At 41.9% G+C, this 18,625-nt stretch overlaps 1 protein-coding gene across 1 annotated transcript; it reads left to right on the plus strand.

Annotated features, from left to right (window-relative positions):
- Positions 1 to 731: 731 nt before the first annotated feature.
- Positions 732 to 15,974, plus strand: nrcama (neuronal cell adhesion molecule a; the record flags this gene model as incomplete). Its single annotated transcript, XM_079236157.1, has 31 exons — positions 732 to 825; positions 1,381 to 1,398; positions 1,746 to 1,851; positions 2,390 to 2,583; positions 2,810 to 2,932; positions 3,068 to 3,238; positions 4,528 to 4,639; positions 4,763 to 4,947; positions 5,126 to 5,257; positions 5,544 to 5,687; positions 5,803 to 5,914; positions 6,164 to 6,330; positions 6,466 to 6,610; positions 6,732 to 6,856; positions 7,194 to 7,223; positions 7,903 to 8,004; positions 8,299 to 8,496; positions 8,594 to 8,664; positions 8,792 to 9,020; positions 9,380 to 9,495; positions 10,138 to 10,342; positions 10,734 to 10,856; positions 10,973 to 11,149; positions 11,378 to 11,410; positions 12,351 to 12,416; positions 13,010 to 13,132; positions 13,315 to 13,470; positions 13,937 to 14,068; positions 14,182 to 14,260; positions 14,852 to 14,863; positions 15,740 to 15,974. 31 exons carry the CDS (start codon positions 732 to 734, stop codon positions 15,972 to 15,974), a joined length of 3,915 nt encoding a protein of 1,304 aa, XP_079092283.1.
- Between the last annotated feature and the right edge of the window lie 2,651 nt (positions 15,975 to 18,625).

Consider the following 18,625-nt stretch of genomic DNA (forward strand, 5'->3'; position numbering starts at 1 on the left):
TTCTTGTGGACCACGCTACAGAAGCTAGCGCTTTTGGGTCTGCGCTCATGTGTAACTTGATACATATGACACACTGACAAGGATGCATTCACCGATGCGGTGGGTCAGTGCATGCATGTGCCACTCCGTGTGCAGAGCTATATCTGCAGCAGAGTTGTGATCGTTCCGGCCGAGCGCACTCACATGCCGTATGTGGACGGGCAAACACGTGGAACACGGGGCATCTGAGCGGTGCACGAGGGATGTCCTAGTCATCAGTGGCCGTCTCGCCTTGAGAATTGTTATGACCACATATCTCTTCAAAGAACACCTAAACATTTGAGTGTGTGCCTTATTTGTGACATATAGGGTGTGCAGAATGCTCAAGTTGTTTAAGTTACAAATACTGAGTAAAGTGTGTTTGGACTCTTCCTCCTGCCAAAGTCTTTATGTTGGCAGGATGGCAGGAGGATGAACTTGCAATGTAAACTTTCCATTGTGGTTCAGACTAAATATTCTGAGTGTACCCAAATCTTTTATTTTTATGGACTTTATCTCATATACATTGCACATTTTGAGACTTGGTAGTCGAAATAAAACCAAAACATACCGTTTCAGTGACCCATGTGGTATTCTGTTCTTTCTTCTTGTGTACCTCTCTGCAGTGTGGATCCAGAGTGCGTCTCTGTGTTGACCGGCCTGAACGCGTTGTTGAATCTGGACAAAGGGCTTTCATCCTGACACACCCGACCATGGACAGGAACAGGAAGTGGGTGCCGGGCTTCGGAGCCGTGCTATTGATACTCTTGAGTCACATGACCTCAGCACTGGAGGTGCCTCTTGATCGTAAGTAGTGTCCCCATCACATCATTGCCACATTCACTGTAATTACCACAATAGTAAATTCTGAAAACTAAAATTTGTTTACCAACCATTACACTTGCATCAAGCTCTATGGAGAACTTTAATGGAAATGATATTGTGGTGCATAATGAAGGACATTGCAGCTTCTATGGGCCACTAAAAGGGGTTTAAGAGCAGCAGTTTACTGGTTTTCCTCTTTGCACGTTTTCAGCATGACATCACATTTGCGTCTTTTTGCTATGAAATGCAATTCTGAAGAACTATGTCTCCCTTTATACATTACACATCCTGTGTGACATTATGTCTTCAACTACTTTTCTTGCATTGGTTGCGCCTGCCTAATGAAACTGAAGCCATGGAAGTATTCACAAAAAAAGAGGGTACACCTACCAAACTTCAGGCAGGCTCAATAACATGCTTAAAAGTACTTGAATGTGCAACAATTTCCCCTGGACTTGTGACTTACTTCTTGCAAAAACTAACACCTTTCCTCAATATTCTATCACTGTGGTACGGCGTGTCACGCTGGACAAAAAGCTAAAGTACTGGAAGGATGTAAGTTGTTTAAAAGAAACTGCTGTGACTTTTAGTGTTGAGTTCTTGCACTTAAAAACTTGCGTTTGTGTGTTCTAGCGATGTTAGATGTGCATGCAGTTGACTCAACGCTGCTACTGTGTGAAGTGACTTGCTTGTTTTGGAGTGGTGCTTGGTTTATGTCAGATCGTGGCCTGGTAAGACGCTATCAGATCAGATAGCAGTTTGCAGCCTCAAGATGGCGCTACGGCCGATTGTGTGAATGCTTCTTGCATGTTGCATGCATACACTCGATGCTGTAATACAGTGTGATATGATCATGTTTCCCTGTATGTTTCTGAACTATGGTTTTATTCATGTTCCTCCAGTGCCGCAACCCCCCACTATAACGCTACAGTCCCCGAAGGATTATATCTTTGATCCGCGGGAGAACATTGTCATCCACTGTGAGGCCAAGGGGAAGCCTCATCCCAGGTGAGACCATCACTCCTCCCATCCCATTGATGCTTGTTTATCCATCCCAGTTGCAAACTAGACGTCAGCTTATTTCCCTGGTTGCTTCTCCAGTTAACGGTGTGATTGAGGGACAAAAGCTTGTGAAACGATGCGACCTGAGAGTTTCAGCAATTAAGAGCAAACCGATTTCCATTCACTTTTATGGTCCTCTCTGTGAAATTATAGATTGGTTTCTGAGGGCAGCTTAACCTGGAGCAGTGTCGAAATATAAATCGGCATAGCAACTGTTGTCATAGAGACCACTTGAGAAACACACCTGGCAGGGGGAATTAGACACAGTTTGGATTTCCCACCTGCCCTTCAATCAAGTTAGAATCCGCCAAACTCCCCGTGACGAAAATCAGTGATTACAATCAGTCTGCATGAACGGACCACAATGCATCTGTGGAGATTTGAACAAACAAGCTAAAAACTGTGTTATTTCCTCACTTTTGTGTTTCTTTGTGCCACCTAACCTCAAAAATCAAGTGACAGTTATCGTTCTTGTCGATCCTAGCTTTTCGTGGACGAGAAACGGGACTCACTTTGATGTCGAGAAAGACTCCAAAGTCCTGATGAAGCCCGGTTCAGGAACTCTTGTCATTGACATCAGCGGGGAAAAGGCCGAGGCCTATGAGGGGACGTATCAGTGTACGGCACACAATGAGCACGGCACCGCTGTATCCAACAGCATTGTCATCAGACAGTCCAGTAAGACTTCTGATTATTTTCAATTCCATTGTTTCCATTGTCTTTTGTACATTAGAACATATTCTAAAGGCTTGAGCTCCAACTACAGTATGATACATTGTTTCATTTTGTAAAGTTTGTTTTGGAATAAACTTAGTTTTCTAGTATCCAGCTTTCACAAAATTCTTTTTCACACTACTGTATGAGGAGCCTCCGAGCCTTTGTTTGATGTTTATGTGACTCGCAGGGTCCCCCTTGTGGTCGAAGGAGAGAAACGAGGCAATCGTGGTGCAGATGGGGGTTTCCCTGGTGCTGCAGTGCCGACCCCCTGCAGGGCTGCCCCCTCCTGTCATCTTCTGGATGGATAATAGTGAGTCATGTGCATGGTTACATATCTGGCACAAGGACATGTGAATGTCACATTCAATAGAACAAATAGGATTGAACACTGTACAAGTGTAAATGACGTTTCATGTAAAACTGTCTTTCCGTTCCCGTTCTTCAGATTTCCAGAGGCTCACGCTGGATAAACGAGTGTCCCAGGTTCTGAATGGAGACTTGTACTTTTCCAATGTTCTCCCAGAAGACACCAGGAGCGACTACATCTGCTACGCTCGCTTCCCTCACACACAAACCATCCAGCAGAAACAGCCCATCTCAGTCACCGTGCTGGACAGTAAGTCAAGACACAGAATTAATTACATGTTACTTGTTCTATTCAACATTTTACCACAAAATTGGAATACAAATATATTTTCAAATAGTTAATACCAAGAAACTTAACTTGCAGATTAGTATTGGATGTCTGATCATGCACATTTGTATTGTTATCCTCTGATTATTATTGAAAAACTTTCAAGATGTTCTCTTTTATCTCACATGTATCGATATTTTTTCATTACATTGTGATCAACAGGATCTTGCTTTACTCTTGTTTTAAATCCATGTTGTTGCTTCTGCAGAACTGCATAGCTTTCAATAAATGCTTGTGCTGTTCTTCCTTTCCTGAGCTTAATGAAGTGCAATAGAACAATTGTCATAATATTATAACTGAATAGTATTGACCACAAAACAATAGTATTCAGTATTTACAATGCATTTTCACAAGCAAATGCATTGGTTTATATATACATTGTAAAGTAACCCATTTCCTGTTTTCTTTCCTAGTTTTGCATGCTTATGATTTTCTTGTTATATTACAGTGGAAACAATGAATGAGACTGTGGCTGCTTTATACAATGTCACTGATTTCTATAGTGGTGAGTGCTGCTGGTTTATTCCCATTCAGCCCCTTCAGTGTGAACCCAGTCCTTCTTCTACTCCCAGGCCTAACCGTACCCAACATACACACTCACCTCTAACTTGGCCTAACCCCTCCTCTGTGACTATTAAACTCTTCCTCAGGTTTCTCTCATTTCTATTTGTTTCTTTTGCAGTGTTTCCTTATGCAAATTAAGGGTCTCAGGATAGAGAGTTTTGGTCAATATAAATACAAAGGCCTTGCCTGTAATGCATGATAATAAACTTGTTACATGGCAAAAAAACAGCAATATCCATGATCTACTCTGAATGCAGATAACATATTTAAGCCCAAGAGCAACCTTCAAAGCATGCATAACTTTAAATGTCAGCTAACTGCATCTTCTCTGGAATCTTCAATACACTTCGAACTGATCTCCATTGATTATCCAAGATGGCCACGAAGTCACGAAGCATGATATTAGTATTCTCACATGGCATTGCTCTTTCTACACCTTTTGAAGTGGAAGAGGGTCGTCCATTATCTATTTTATGACATTGTCTGCAAAGGAATGAAATCACATAATGTTTCTTCCCTTGATGGTGTATGTTACTACTATTTTCTTCATGGGAACATGAACGGCCCTCTGAGCTCCTCCTAATGTGGCAAGAGGAGCCTTCTAGTTTACGTTGCAGTCTGGTTCTGATTGGATCTCGTGTTTTCAGATAGCCCAGAGGGGGAGCGGCGGCCCGGTTTCATGACGCCTCTGGGTGCCACCAGCACCAAGATGGTTCTGAGAGGGGAGACTCTGGAGCTGGAGTGCATTGCTGACGGCTTGTAAGTCGACTGTAGCTATAATCGACACAGAAGAAATGCACCCTTTGGTCATACAAAGTATTTCACAGCACACAAAAATGCAGAAAGAGCACAAAAACACACATCCTCTCACTTCTGTGACAGACCCACTCCAGAGATCTCCTGGCAGAAGGATGGAGGAGAGCTGCCGAGCAGCCGGATGTCCTTCTATAACTTCAAGAAAACGCTCAAGGTTTCTGATGTGAATGAAGACGACGGTGGGGACTACCGCTGTACGGCCACAAACAACCTGGGCACTGCATTCCACATCATCAAGGTCACTGTCAAAGGTAACCTGAATATTAAAAAAACACAGAATACAGTTATGTCACTACATCATAATTGCATTTTAAGGTTTCTTCTGTAGTTTTAGCATTTTAAAGTAAATTCTTAAAGTCAAAGAAACCGGATTTTTGTTGTTGTCATTCTCTCAAAAATGTTGCTGTCTTCCTTTTTTGTTATCCACAGCGGCTCCTTTCTGGGTCAGCGCTCCCAGGAACCTGATCCTCGCCCCAAACGAGACCGGCATCCTGACTTGTCGAGTTAATGGAGAACCCAAACCTAAGATTACCTGGTTTGTCAACGGGGTCTCCATAGAGAGTAAGTAAAACGAGTCCAAAGATAGAATATATTTAATTTATTCACAGTTATGTCTAAGGTACCTGACAGCAGAGAGTATACATAGACATGCAGAGCTGTAATGGAATTGAACTTCAATTCCAGCAGGGTTTTTCTCAATTGCATGGTACTCAATACAGTTTATTGTAATGCACTATAATTGCTATGTGCTGATTTCTACTTACACAAAACTGTAATGGTGCTGTTGAAGTGCTATAAAAAATGGGATTTTTTTCTATCGTATTTTATGTCCTTTGTCTCCTAATAGACGCACCCGAGGACCACAGTCGCAAAGTGGATGATGACACTGTGATTCTTAGCAACGTGCAAACAGGGTCCAGTGCCGTCTACCAGTGTAATGCATCCAATGAATTTGGGTACCTGATGGCAAACGCATTTGTCAACGTTCTTGGTGAGTTTCTTGTTTTTCTGGGAAATATGAAAGTTGATAAGAAATTGTGGATGTACAGGCCAGTGTGTATGAAGGGGAAATGCTGATTTAGATAATGTTGTGCTTCTTCCCACAGCGGAGGCACCAAGGGTGCTTACTCCCCCTAACCGAGTGTACCAGGTCATCACCAACAACCCTGCATTACTTCACTGTGCTTCATTCGGCTCACCAATACCAACGATCACATGGTAAGATTCAGATCAGGTGCCTTTTATTTTGAGAAATACAAAGTTTTGAAGTTGTATTATTGTTAGATGAAGACTTCATTGTAGTGCTGCAAATGAATATTCAATGCACATTTATATTCTAAGCTGATACACGTGTGCATGGGTAACGCCAGTGAGACTTAAAGTCTTGTTCATTCGGCCATTTTCCAACCAAATTTGTTGCACGGCTCCATTAGATACTCAAACCCAATGTTTGCTGTTTCCGTGCAGGTTCAAAGACAGTCAGACCAGCGTTAAGAATGGTGACTCTTACGTGATCCATGAGAACGGCACATTGGAGATCAATGTGGCACAGCCATTAAACAGTGGAAAGTACACCTGCATTGCCACCAACAACTTGGGGATCAAGGAGAATCACGTCTACCTGGAAGTCAAAGGTCAGACATGGAGAATAAATAGACTACTATAGCTCATAAATATATATATTTTAGGTCTCTATAACCATTAGGTAACGTGACCATCAAGCTGTAATGATTCTTAGTATAAACTCTTTATTTTGTCCTATCGTCCAGAGCCCACCCGTATCCTGAAGCAGCCAGAGTACAAGGTGGTGCAGAGAGGAATGAGTGCTGTGTTCGAGTGTAAAGTGAAACACGACCCATCCCTCATTCCCACCATGACCTGGCTCAAAGACGATGGAGCGCTGCCTGACGGGAGGTACAAGAACCTTGGGACTCATAGGAGATTCATTTATTTCATTTTGAGACTCATGTTGCAGCATGAAAAAAAACCTGAAAAGAATAATCTATCATCTCCCTGCAATACTACCTGTCATCAGGTTTGAGGTGAACTTTGACAGTCTGACCATCAAAGATGTGACAGATGGAGATGAGGGCACCTACACCTGCATCATGAACACCACCCTGGACCAGGACTCAGCCAGTGCAATGCTGACTGTCGTAGGTACGTTCAGTGTATTCAAGTTTTTTGTGTGTGCATTCAACAGGTTACCAGAGGTCAGGTACATATATGTTTAAAGAAATTGTAACGTAGGGAAACATGGTGAATGCTCGCCGTCGACAATGTTGTTAATGGACTCAACACAAGAGAAAAGGACCACATTAGTCCTTTTCTCTTCTGTCCTGCTCATGATTTATATAGATTTGTCAGTGGGTATCGGTTCTAATCTAATTTAGTGTCACACTACCACACTATTTTTCCTGCTTTCCTGCCGTTTCTAATATCTGTCACTAACATCTAATCTCTTTTTGTTCTCTACTCTTGCTTTTTGCTTTCTCAGAGGCTACTCCTCCTCCAGCTATTGTCTACGGTAAACAATGTCCACAGATTAGGATTTCGTAGCTTTCCTGTTCGTCACCGAACCATCAAGTTTTATTTGTAAAACCTTCCATTTCACCTCAATGTTTATTTTATGATGGTTGCTTTTTTGTACCATTTATATATTTCATATAGTTTCATTTTTTCTGTGGTATGTATTTTTTAAATGAACACTTGTATTGTGAATTTGAAAACTAGACAGCCTCTACACACTCACAGGTGTTTTCAACTAACCTGCCTGATTAGACTCCTTCTCGGCTGTTAGTGGGCATGTGCAGGTTCTAATGATTGCATAAGTCTAATCAGCCTGAAGTGAAAACACCTGTGTTGTGTGCGTGGTCTTAAAATGTTTAATTGCACAAGAAAATGTTGCATCTTTTTGATACAACAATAATAAAAAGTTTTCTTGACCAAAAATAAATAAATAATTATCCACAGTTTAATTATTTATGCAAATGTATTTTATTCCTTTGGAATTTTTTTCTTTCTAAAAGCCAATATTTATCTCCAGTATTTATCAAAGTGAATCACCCTGCATCTCATTTACTGTGAAACTCATTTTCCAGAGTCACATTTTCAGTGACAACAGTTGCAAGGACTTGCTGTTATCAAATATCAGAGAAAGAGTTTTCATTTGTTCTGTGGTCCTGGGCTCATTATTGTGTTTGCAGAGAAACCTGATCCTCCAACGGATTTGGAACTGACTGACCAGACAGAGAGGAGTGTTCAGCTCACCTGGATCCCCGGAGACGAACACAACAGTCCCACACAGAGTATGAAATGTTTATCAAACTGCACTCCGCTTTCCCGCTGCCAAACTTGGAATTAGACACTTGTAGCCTTACAACAGAAACCACATTTCCCTCATTTAAAATGTGTTCAGAGTTAGTTAGTTCAGACACAACTATGGGTTCTGGAGGCAGTAACCACGTTTGTTTGTGAATAAACCAGATGAAAACCGCAAATTGAGCCTCCATGGCTATATATACACAGAATGGAATAAATAATCATCAGTAAGTTTCTTGAAACTATTGAACTCTGAATCTGTTTTTTCTCTTCTTCTCCAGAGTTTCTGATCCAATACGAGGATCTGCTCCACCAGCCCGGAGTTTGGATCAACCTGACGGAGGTTTCCGGTACGAGCACCACGGCCCAGTTAAACCTCTCTCCATATGTCTACTACTCCTTCAGAGTCCTGGCTATGAATGACGTTGGCTACAGCCTGCATAGCCAGCCCTCAAGCCAATACAGGACCAACCCTGCAGGTGATTATCATGGTCACTCCTGGTAAAAAGTACGACAATATCGAAAATATTCCAAAACATTCTTTTGATTAAACCTTTTTTTTCTTCTTTTTTCTAGCTCCCGATGAAAATCCATCAGATGTTCAGTGTGTGGGAACAAAGCCTGGCAACATGGTCATCTCGTGGAAAGTAAGCTATCCTTTTAGATTGTTGTTGTGGGCGGTATGTGAGAGGCTTATTTCACATTTGAACCAAAGTCAAGTTGGAATATTTCAGCTTGTTTTTTCCGTAACTGACCAAAACAATCTCTGTGCAGTCGTTGACAGGATTTCAGGCTAACGGGCCCAGTCTGGAGTACAGAGTGCAGTGGAGACAGAAGGACATGGATGACATGGAGTGGTCCTCAAAGACTGTGGCCAACGTTTCCCAGTTTGTTGTATCTGGAACTCCTATTTACGTGCCCTACGAGGTCAAGGTTCAAGCTTTGAATGATTACGGCAGCGGCCCTGAGCCTGAAGTAGTGATGGGATACTCTGGAGAAGACTGTGAGTGAACAACTGATCACCTCTAAACCTCTGTTTTTAGGTCGGTTTGTTTGTTTGTTCTTTTAACTGTTTGTCAGCGTGATTACAAAATCACTGCCGGCCTGAAAACTTAAAAACTGAAACGTAAACTTCTGAGAGTCCAGTCAACATAATTTTAACATTTTATGTTTCAGGGATGTGCTTTAAAGTTTACACATCTACTTTTGACCATTGACTGTGATCCTTTTATAGCCTTCTAAACATTTTACTAAAACGTGAGCACAAGGTTAGGCAGAAGTTAATTGATACTACTTCATGATAATTGTCTTGTGACTTGAAATTAGTTGTTAAAGAATTGCTTCTTTCTCATGTCTCTGCAGTGCCTTTGTCTGCGCCTGAGAGTGTGCAGGTCATGGTTCACAACAGCACACTTGCAGAAGTGCACTGGGAGCCTGTTTCTTTCCCCTCCGTTAGAGGAAAACTACAGGGATACAAGGTATTGTTGATACATGTTTTGTCTGCAGCATGTCTTTGGTTGTTTTTGGGTAAGGGTTCTGCCACTACCTTTCCTGTAAAATCAGTGATTGGGTGACAAAGCTTGAGCACACGCAATCATTCGATAAGGTGTTTTATAAAGCAGTGTTACTCATAACTCAGGCTTATGTTCAGGGAATTTTGTTTCATAAGGTTGCTTTAAATAGATCTGACCCAAGTTGCTCGGGGAAACCCTTCCAGACAAACTGGTCCCTTTCACACATGAGCAGCACAATCTACCAACAAAACTGAAACACGGAAAGCTCTTCTCCAGTAGTCCCTCATTACTGCTGCACTGTGAAGACAGAAGTCACAGTGAGATGTCAAATTTATCCCAAAATGTACGGCTCTGACCTTTTTATACATCTTAAGTATCTGCACTGTATTGCTTCACTATGTGCTTTCAAATGCACTGAAAACAAGCTAATAAATAAATTTGATCTATGGCTCTTGAGCTCTTAGATGTTTTAGAAGCAAGGGAGTCAGACCTTTCCACTTTCCACTTTCGTTCTACCTTCCTGCATGAGGACAATAATGAGGAAATCAAAGAACTCTCGTGCCCAACATGCTTCAATAGGAATTAACTCTGGTGTATTTCCTCAAGGTATACTACCGACGTGAGCGCGGCGTGCATGACACAGAGGACACAGAGCAGCAGGAGCAGGTTTTGACGTTCAGTGGGAATCGTAGCGAGGGACGTCTGCCAGGCCTCCAGCCTTACAGCCGCTACAACCTCACCATCAGAGTCGTTAATAACAAAGGAGAAGGACCTTCGAGCCCCAGCAAGAAGTTTGACACACCTGAGGGAGGTGTGTATGGCTGATGTTGGCTGACATGTTTTTTTCTGCAGGCATAAAGCATCATGCATATACAATATATTGTATTTCCTTGATATTTTACCATGCATGTTATTTTTCTTCTACTTTTCTGACTAATCTTTGAATTAAGCTTTTTTTTTAATTACAAAATAGTGTTTTTTCATATTTTACGTTTGGAACTACCTTTAAAATATGCCACCTGAAACCTCCTATCAACCATCTAGTTACATCCCTGAAACCTCACAGATCACCCTGGAAACAGTCCAGTCAACTTTCTGCACAGCCACCATCTTATTCAGCAATGCAATATATAAATGCTGAGTCTCATGATCGGTCCTGTGCAACATCCAGATTCTGACTGTGGTTCTGGTTTTGTTTTCAGTCCCAGGGCCTCCTTCTTTTCTGAATGCAATACACCCTAGTTTAGACTCTCTCACTCTGGAATGGGGCCCTCCAATGAACAAGAATGGACGGCTCGCTGGGTACACACTGAAATACCAACCAGGTAGGCTCACCAGCTGCCTGACACACTTCCTGTTGTATTATACAAAGTATTATGAGGCATCTGTGTAAAGGATTCCAACTTTAACCTCTTCTCCTTTCAAAACACTGTCCCTGCAGTCAACAACACCAATGAACTGGGGCCAGTCAAGGTCATGACCTTCCTAGCCAACGACACCACCATTACCCTGGGCAACCTGAACTCCAGCATGCTCTACAAGTTTTACTTAAGTGCAAAAACAATCAAGGGCTCTGGCCCCATCATCACAGAGGAGGCCTTCACAGTCATGGACACAAGTAAGTTATTTGAGCCATTTAGCTTAATCTGTAATTCATTTCCAGCAGAACTGGCGGAAAAGGTCAAAGTCCTATGGGATTTAAGCATTGACAATAAGGAGTGCATGGGTCAGAATCACAGTGCTCTGAACAATATTAGGGATTCCTGTGAGCTTAAACGCACAACTCCTACTGCATTCCCCACCTTATACCCCTTCTATCTCTTTCTCTTTTTTCCTCTCTCTGAAGCTCGTACTCAGCCCACTTTTGAGACGGGCAAAGGTAACCCAAGTTTGCCACTGGAAGCACCTGCATGTTATTCATACCACCAGATATCAGTAGATTAGATACAGAAAAAAGAGCTTAGCGTAGATTTTGTCTTTAGATTGATTATCCCTGCACGTGTCTAAGAAATATGAGAGTGAATACTTTACTGCAAATGTGACAGACTTCCATGGCATCTGCAAACAAACCATGCTTGTGTCCAGTTCTGAGAGAACAAGGTGAACTGCAACATAAGTTAAAGTTACTGTGAGGAACTTTTAACTGGTTATGAAACAGTCTCAATTTAATACTGATGCCTCAATCTGACCTACATACGTGAATACCGAGAATATTGGCTATATTGGAATATTTTTCTATATAGTTATTAACGTCTGATCACGTAAAGATCAGACAAAATCATGCAGTTTCCCCAGGAAACTGGGGGAACCAGAACTGCAAGGTTTTCTATTGGGACTCTGGTGCTCAGAAACACTACCCTGTTTGAACCGCCAAATTCAACACGAAATGAAAGTTCCTCATAGTAGCTTTAAAAAACTGGATTTTTAGAATTGGTCGTGCTTGTAGTCTTTACCTTGTGTATTTACCCTCTTCAAATTAATGTTTTCATTAGAAATCTCACGCATGATGCTTGTGAAGGTGTCAGTCCAGCACTAACACAAACGTTATACCTTCTAATGCTATAAGCTGATGGATTATGTATACACATTACATTAATTACATTTAGATATTATGCATGCAAGCAGTGCTGTGATTCAGAGTTTAATTTGTTCGCATGCTGAACAAGGCATTTAACCTCTCTCTGAATCTCAGGATTAACATGTGTTGCATCATGATTTTACTCAGCATGACGGTAGCAACTTTCTCTGCAAAACACTGGCTCACTGTCTACTGTGTTGTGTATGTGTGTGTTGTCTCACTATCTTCCATGTTCTTTCAGGCCCTACAGAGCCCCCTCACCCAACCTCCCCCGTCACTCAGTCTCCGCATCCCTCGTTTCACAAGGGTACAAGCACTCCCTGTATCCCCGTCTACCTCCCAAAATACCTTCACGTATTTTTCTGCCCTGCAAAAAATGGTCTGTCTCTGCAAAAGAGAACTAATAAAAGTCCTCGCTGAAATGGCCATTTTTTGCAATAATATAACCAACCTGTTTCTATGTTGTTGCAGGACCTGACACTCCTCTCAAAGTTCTTTTGTCATGTAATAACAACAGTGTTGCTATTTATTGAATAGTAGTTTTCTTTAACTGAACAGAAAGCCAACAACCAAATGCTTGTAAATTGAGGCTCTGGTCTGGTGTATGGGATTTTTAATCTAATCCTCAAATTGTTAAAATCAAACATGGAGTTCCTTTTCATTGTTGGATTTGGCTGCTGGAAGAACTTGGGTTTCAGTAGCTGATTTCTACCTAGCTTGTTAGATTTCTATACACAAGCTTTATCCTAAACACAGGCGTAATGTGTGATGTGTATTTCTTTGTTATTGAACTTCTACTCGCTCCTGTACTCCATCTTTCCATAGCAGTATTTGAAAGGTTTTATTTGACAGGACTTTTGGAATTAAAGCTACTGTTTTCTTCCTCTCTCGTGTGCTCAGTGCCGCCTGTAGGCCCTGCTTTTGGCAAAGTTAACACGTCCATGTTGGAGGACGGTGCAGTGATCAGTTGGGATTACTATGGACACCATAAGAATGTATATGTGGAGTATATTGTAGAAAACAGTAAGGCTTTGCTTTGTATTCACTTTCATCTCAAAACATGAGTGCATGAATTGAATTGATTATAACTCAATTAATCTGCTCCGTAATAATTCAACCATCAAAATGGATGTTTAAGTACCATCATTCAAATAATGATTATTCTTAAAGGCTCCATGAATCAAATACCTCTCCACTAATTCCAGGTAAAGATGACTGGATAAAGGAGTTGGTAAACGGTTCACACTGGCATATGATAAAAGGTTTAAAGCCGGGGACGTCCTATAAGGTGCGCGTGGTCGCTAGAGACCCGGCTGACCCGACGGTCCACAGCACAGACGAAGTGTTGGTTGCGGTGCCAGGTGAGGCGGCATGCCTCAGGATAGATGTCTTTGTGGTTAATTCTTGTCTCATTTACCCATCGCCTTTCTGTTACAGCACTGTCTCATTATCAGACAAACAACGCTTCATTCAGACATGACTGTACGGTAGTTAGTTTGCTAGTTAGTGTACAAGCATGTCTGGAGTTGCCATCAAGTCGTTCTGATGCATGGCATTTCAAATAATCACTCATAGGTCCATTATTTTACTGTTTTCTTTTTTCTTCCTTTTGTCTAGTTTACAATGCCTTAACGACCATTGCATTTTAACCCATTGTTTCAATTTAATTTCTGTATTTACAGCCTCTTTTCATCTCATTGTTGCTCACCATAAAGAAAACAGATTCCACCATTGTAGCAGCCTGAATGTGGACTGACAGTTATGCTTACTGCTTGTCTCCATCTTCCCCTCCTTTCTTTGTGTGTGTGTGTGTGTGTGTGTGTCTAGCTGTACCCAGCCGGCAGGTAGACATTGCCACCCAGGGCTGGTTTATTGGCCTGATGTGTGCCATCGCTCTCCTCATCTTGGTCCTTCTCATAGTGTGCTTTATCAAGAGGAACAAGGGTGGAAAATATCCAGGTAATGCACACAACGTCATTTCAAGCTTGATCACATGGATGGATTGGGATTTGTGAATACAATTTAAAAAAAAAAAACAAAAAAAAAAAAAAAACATGTGTCTTATCTGACAGTGAAAGAGAAAGAAGATGCTCACCAAGACCCAGAGATCCAGCCTATGAAGGAGGATGATGGGACATTTGGAGAGTACAGGTGAGAGATGGATAAGAACATACGGTTAAAATAGGACCACAGCATACAGAGATGCGTTTTGGATTCATTGTGTCCTAAATTGACTGTTTGTATGTAGAACATTTTACCAGGCTGCAGAGACACTCTCCCCACCAGACTCCATTACCAAACACTCCATAGAGGCAAGGCATAAATCAGCACTACTCTTGATTCTTATAATGACCGACTCACACTGACATTAATCAACAATAGCTTTTGTACAATGCATATAAATGTCCATTTTAACAAGTCAGTTATACGCTAACCATTCTCAAAACAAGTTTATCACAAATTCCATTATAGTGACATAGTTATAGTTTTTTAATTGCAACATTTTCACGTTTTCTTGGAATGTTGAGGATTCGATTTAGGGCTCCTCATAAACAGTTGAAACAAAGTAGTTGCTCTGAGTGATGTGTATTTTTAGCTTAACATGGATGCCATTGTGCTTTCAATGTTCCCATACGCATGCTTCTGTCTTGTCTGTGCATACAAAAATAGATGCTCATTGTGGTCCATGAATTGCTTTTCATGTATCCTTCCATTCTTATCTTTGTTCTTTGACGGGTTTAGGTCTATGGAGAGGTAAGACGAGATGTCGCTAAAACCAGCATGCAAATTTTTTAAACACCTCAAGCTATGTCTCCGACTTGAGTTAGACTAAACGCAAGGAGAAAGCACTTCAACTGATCTTGTTTACTATGTCATCGTACTCACTGACATAGTCAAAAACCATAACCACAGTTCCAACATTAACACTGAGATTTAACATGAAAAATGACTGCTTCTAGTTCTCCAGCTTTCTTCATTTTCTTTGAAAATACAAATCCATTGAGCTTGCCTAGTATAGGGCATTTATAGACCAAATGAAAACTCTATCTCTGGAAAAAAGACTGAAACATATAAGTGCATTTTTGATTATGCATGTAAACTGAAAGCATACTGGTTGATTTAATTACATACATTGTATATAAAGGTAAAGTAGTGCAAGAGACTGAACCGCACGCATTTTCAAAATCTTTAACAGTGGTCACCAACCCTAAATTAACAGCACCCAGATGTAAAACAGCACTAACACTATGTATAACTCTATAAAACACGATAGATGTAGCTGAGCTGCTCCACTGAACAAGTACTACAAAATGTTCCAGGCATCCCATTGTTACTGTGCATCATGATATCCCCTTATAAAATGAGCAGTTGTGTATATGTTTTCGTCAACTTGATGTTGCTCCACCAGCACATTCGTACCAAAGTGTGTACACAACAGCGATGTATTCTGTCACATGTAGTTCATGTGGTATTTGTGCAGTGGAAAAGCCAGATTACTCATGCAAACCGCTAATGCTTGGATAAAAGTCTGTCCTGTGGGTTACTGACCACTGCAGAAAACCAGTTCCACTAACTACCCTAATTAGTTCCTCAGTAACATTCCTTCCGACCTTTTCCGGCCCTCTGTAGTGACACGGAGGACCACAAGCCGCTGAAGGGCAGCCGGACGCCGTCCAACGGGACGGTGCGCCGCGACGAGAGTGACGACAGCCTGGTGGACTACGGGGAGGGCGGGGACGGACAGTTCAATGAGGACGGCTCCTTCATCGGCCAGTACAGCGGCAAGAAAGAGAAAGACACGCACGAAGGCAACGAGAGCTCGGAGGCCCCGTCGCCTGTCAACGCCATGAACTCGTTTGTCTGACGACGGGCCCCTACCCGTGGCTACCCGTCACCAAGACTGCTGACACGCCCTCATCTCCACACCCGCCAGCCCCTGTCACACTGTGACCTCTTCGTATCCACACACACTCAACACGGCCAAGACACCACATCCCCCCTATAAGCATTGAAAGAAGGCGTGAAGCAAGGGATGTGAGAACTCCGAGAAGAGGGAAGGAGAGAGAAAGCAATATTGAAAAGCAGAAGGAATGTACCAGAGATTTTTACCACTCAGACTGAGCAGAAGTGTGTGTGCGCGTGTGTGTGTGTGTGTGTGCGTGTGTGTTAGTGCCATTTGATCTCCTTTGCCAACATACTAAACATGATGTATCCAAATATATATTTTATCAAAGTACAGTACGTGACCCGCAGGCAGGCAAATATGCATTGAATCACGTTCATAAACACCTGCATGGAGTAAATGATGATTCGAGTAAGCATTTGACCACCTTCGTGTTGCAGAGGTTAGCTGTGTGTTCAGACTGTATATGGTGCACGCCTACTAGCGACTGGGTATTCCTTTTATTGTTTCAGTCAGTGTTAAATGGCGTATGATATATAGTGGAAAAAAATGGTCTTTGGCAGGGTCTTTATTGGATACTGCTGTGAAATGTGTGACACAAAATAGAGGCTAGCATGTCTTTTTGAGACGGATGAAGTGTTTGTACATATGTAATAGAATGAGAAGCTATATTTCCAACTGGGGGTTATCCATTTGTAGTCTTTGGAAACCTGGCTAGAAACACTTAGAACTCAGCGTTCGGTCACCAGCCAGCCAGAACTCCCACACTTATTCCAATCAGCCTGTTTTCAGCCACACGTTTTCTCAAGCTTTCTTTTATTGCTTGCATTTATTTGTTTGGCTTCTCCCTCCCGATATGTTCCTTTTTCACCGAGCCTATGCTTCCTGCTACTGAGCACCCACCGAACACAAGCGGAGCTGTGATTGATCCAGTGTCATTATCAAGTGCTTCCACCCCCGAATCGCGGCCACTGTGCAGGCTTTTCTTTTCGCCGATCGTGGCATGGTCCGAGCTACCCAACATTGTGTCCGATGCCTCTCATGTAACGGCAGAAAGAGTGAGAGGATTACGTACAATAGGTGCACCTGAACAGGGTTATTAAGTGGTACACACTTTAGTTTCTGGATGTTTCGATTTTGGTGATCAAGAACCTCTCAGCACAGTTTCTAGTGCCTTCGTAGAGAACAGTGACTTAGATCCACAGTTGCATCCCTCTTCATACACAGGACAGACCTGGGATCAGTGCAGTTCTCAACAGTCCATGATTATTTTACATACAGTCTACCACCCCATGTTACTCAAAAGACAACTGGGGAAAAACTCAGTTTTATAATGTGTTCATACGGGCACATTACAGCTTTATCTTGTGTGCTCTCAGTTTCTGAAGCATTCATATGGGCATACTAACTTAAAATAGCCTCTTTGAGTCTCATTTTGGGGGTCCATGGTTCCTACACAGGCGTGAAAGCTATTTAAAAAGTGAATTTAAAAAAAAGACCTTTTTCACGCATGTAGACTGGTATTGGTTGTGAGGACTAATTTTCAGCATTGGATTGTTATGGCCTTATTGACAATCATACACCTAGTTATCATCAGCCCGTACGGTATTCAAACACACCGACAGATTAAACCACCCAGTAGGAGTTACAGCAAATGTGTGGAATATAAAAATGTGTAGGAAAACGTGAGGTCAGAGCATGGACACTGTCCTTATGTATTCATGTCAAACATTCTCCTCCTAACATTCATCTTGAGGTGGAAACCCCAGCTCCAGCAGCACCAAACTACTGCCAACCTACTCACCAGGTAACTGCCAACGGGAGCCAGACTCACCATCTGGTCCAGACTACTGTCCGAACGAGACTCACTGTCACTGGTAGCACTTAGAAAAGAAGGGGTCGGAAAATTGCGTAATGATACTGAATGTGGAAACAAGTGTATCCGTTTATGTGAATGAAAATATAGCTTGTTTCACTGCAAATGGTAAACACACTGGTGACTTTGGTTTATGCATTTAACCTTATATCTGTGTACGTTGTCTCGTTCTGAGCGCAGCACTCAGTGAGTTTTTTTATTCCTGTAAATGAATGAAGCTTGTGTGTGACTGTCTGGGTGCACAAGTGTGTGTGTGTGTCTGTGTGTGTGTGTGTGTGTGTGTGTGCAGCACATGCATGCTACTGTGTTACAGCGTGCGTGATGTATAATATCGCTTTTCCATGGATAACGGTCTTTAGTTCTGGTGTGTGTGTCTTCCCTGAACGGGAGGTACAAGAGCTTTTTTTTTTTTTCAGAGAACATTTCCACGTCTTAGGTTTATCATAACTTGCATCAAGTTTTTTACGTCGCGATGTGTCAGCTTTCCACATGTAGATATTTTTGTCGTATTTTGTAAATAATGGCTTGACTTGAGAGCAGACTTCTTTTAGGTCAAAGGTGAGAGCTTGACCTCAATTGGCCCCACTGCATTATGGGTAGGAGGGCGTTGGTTGGGATGAAACTCTTTACAGTTTTCACTCTTTTATTTGCTGTGAACTTATTTTTATTTTCTTCAATTTTCTTGAACTTGTCAGGTGAATTTGCTAGCTCAAATGTTTAGCCTATCAGGTATCAA

This window comes from Taurulus bubalis, assembly GCF_910589615.1.
Source record: "Taurulus bubalis genome assembly, chromosome: 20".
Taxonomy (NCBI): domain Eukaryota; kingdom Metazoa; phylum Chordata; class Actinopteri; order Perciformes; family Cottidae; genus Taurulus; species Taurulus bubalis.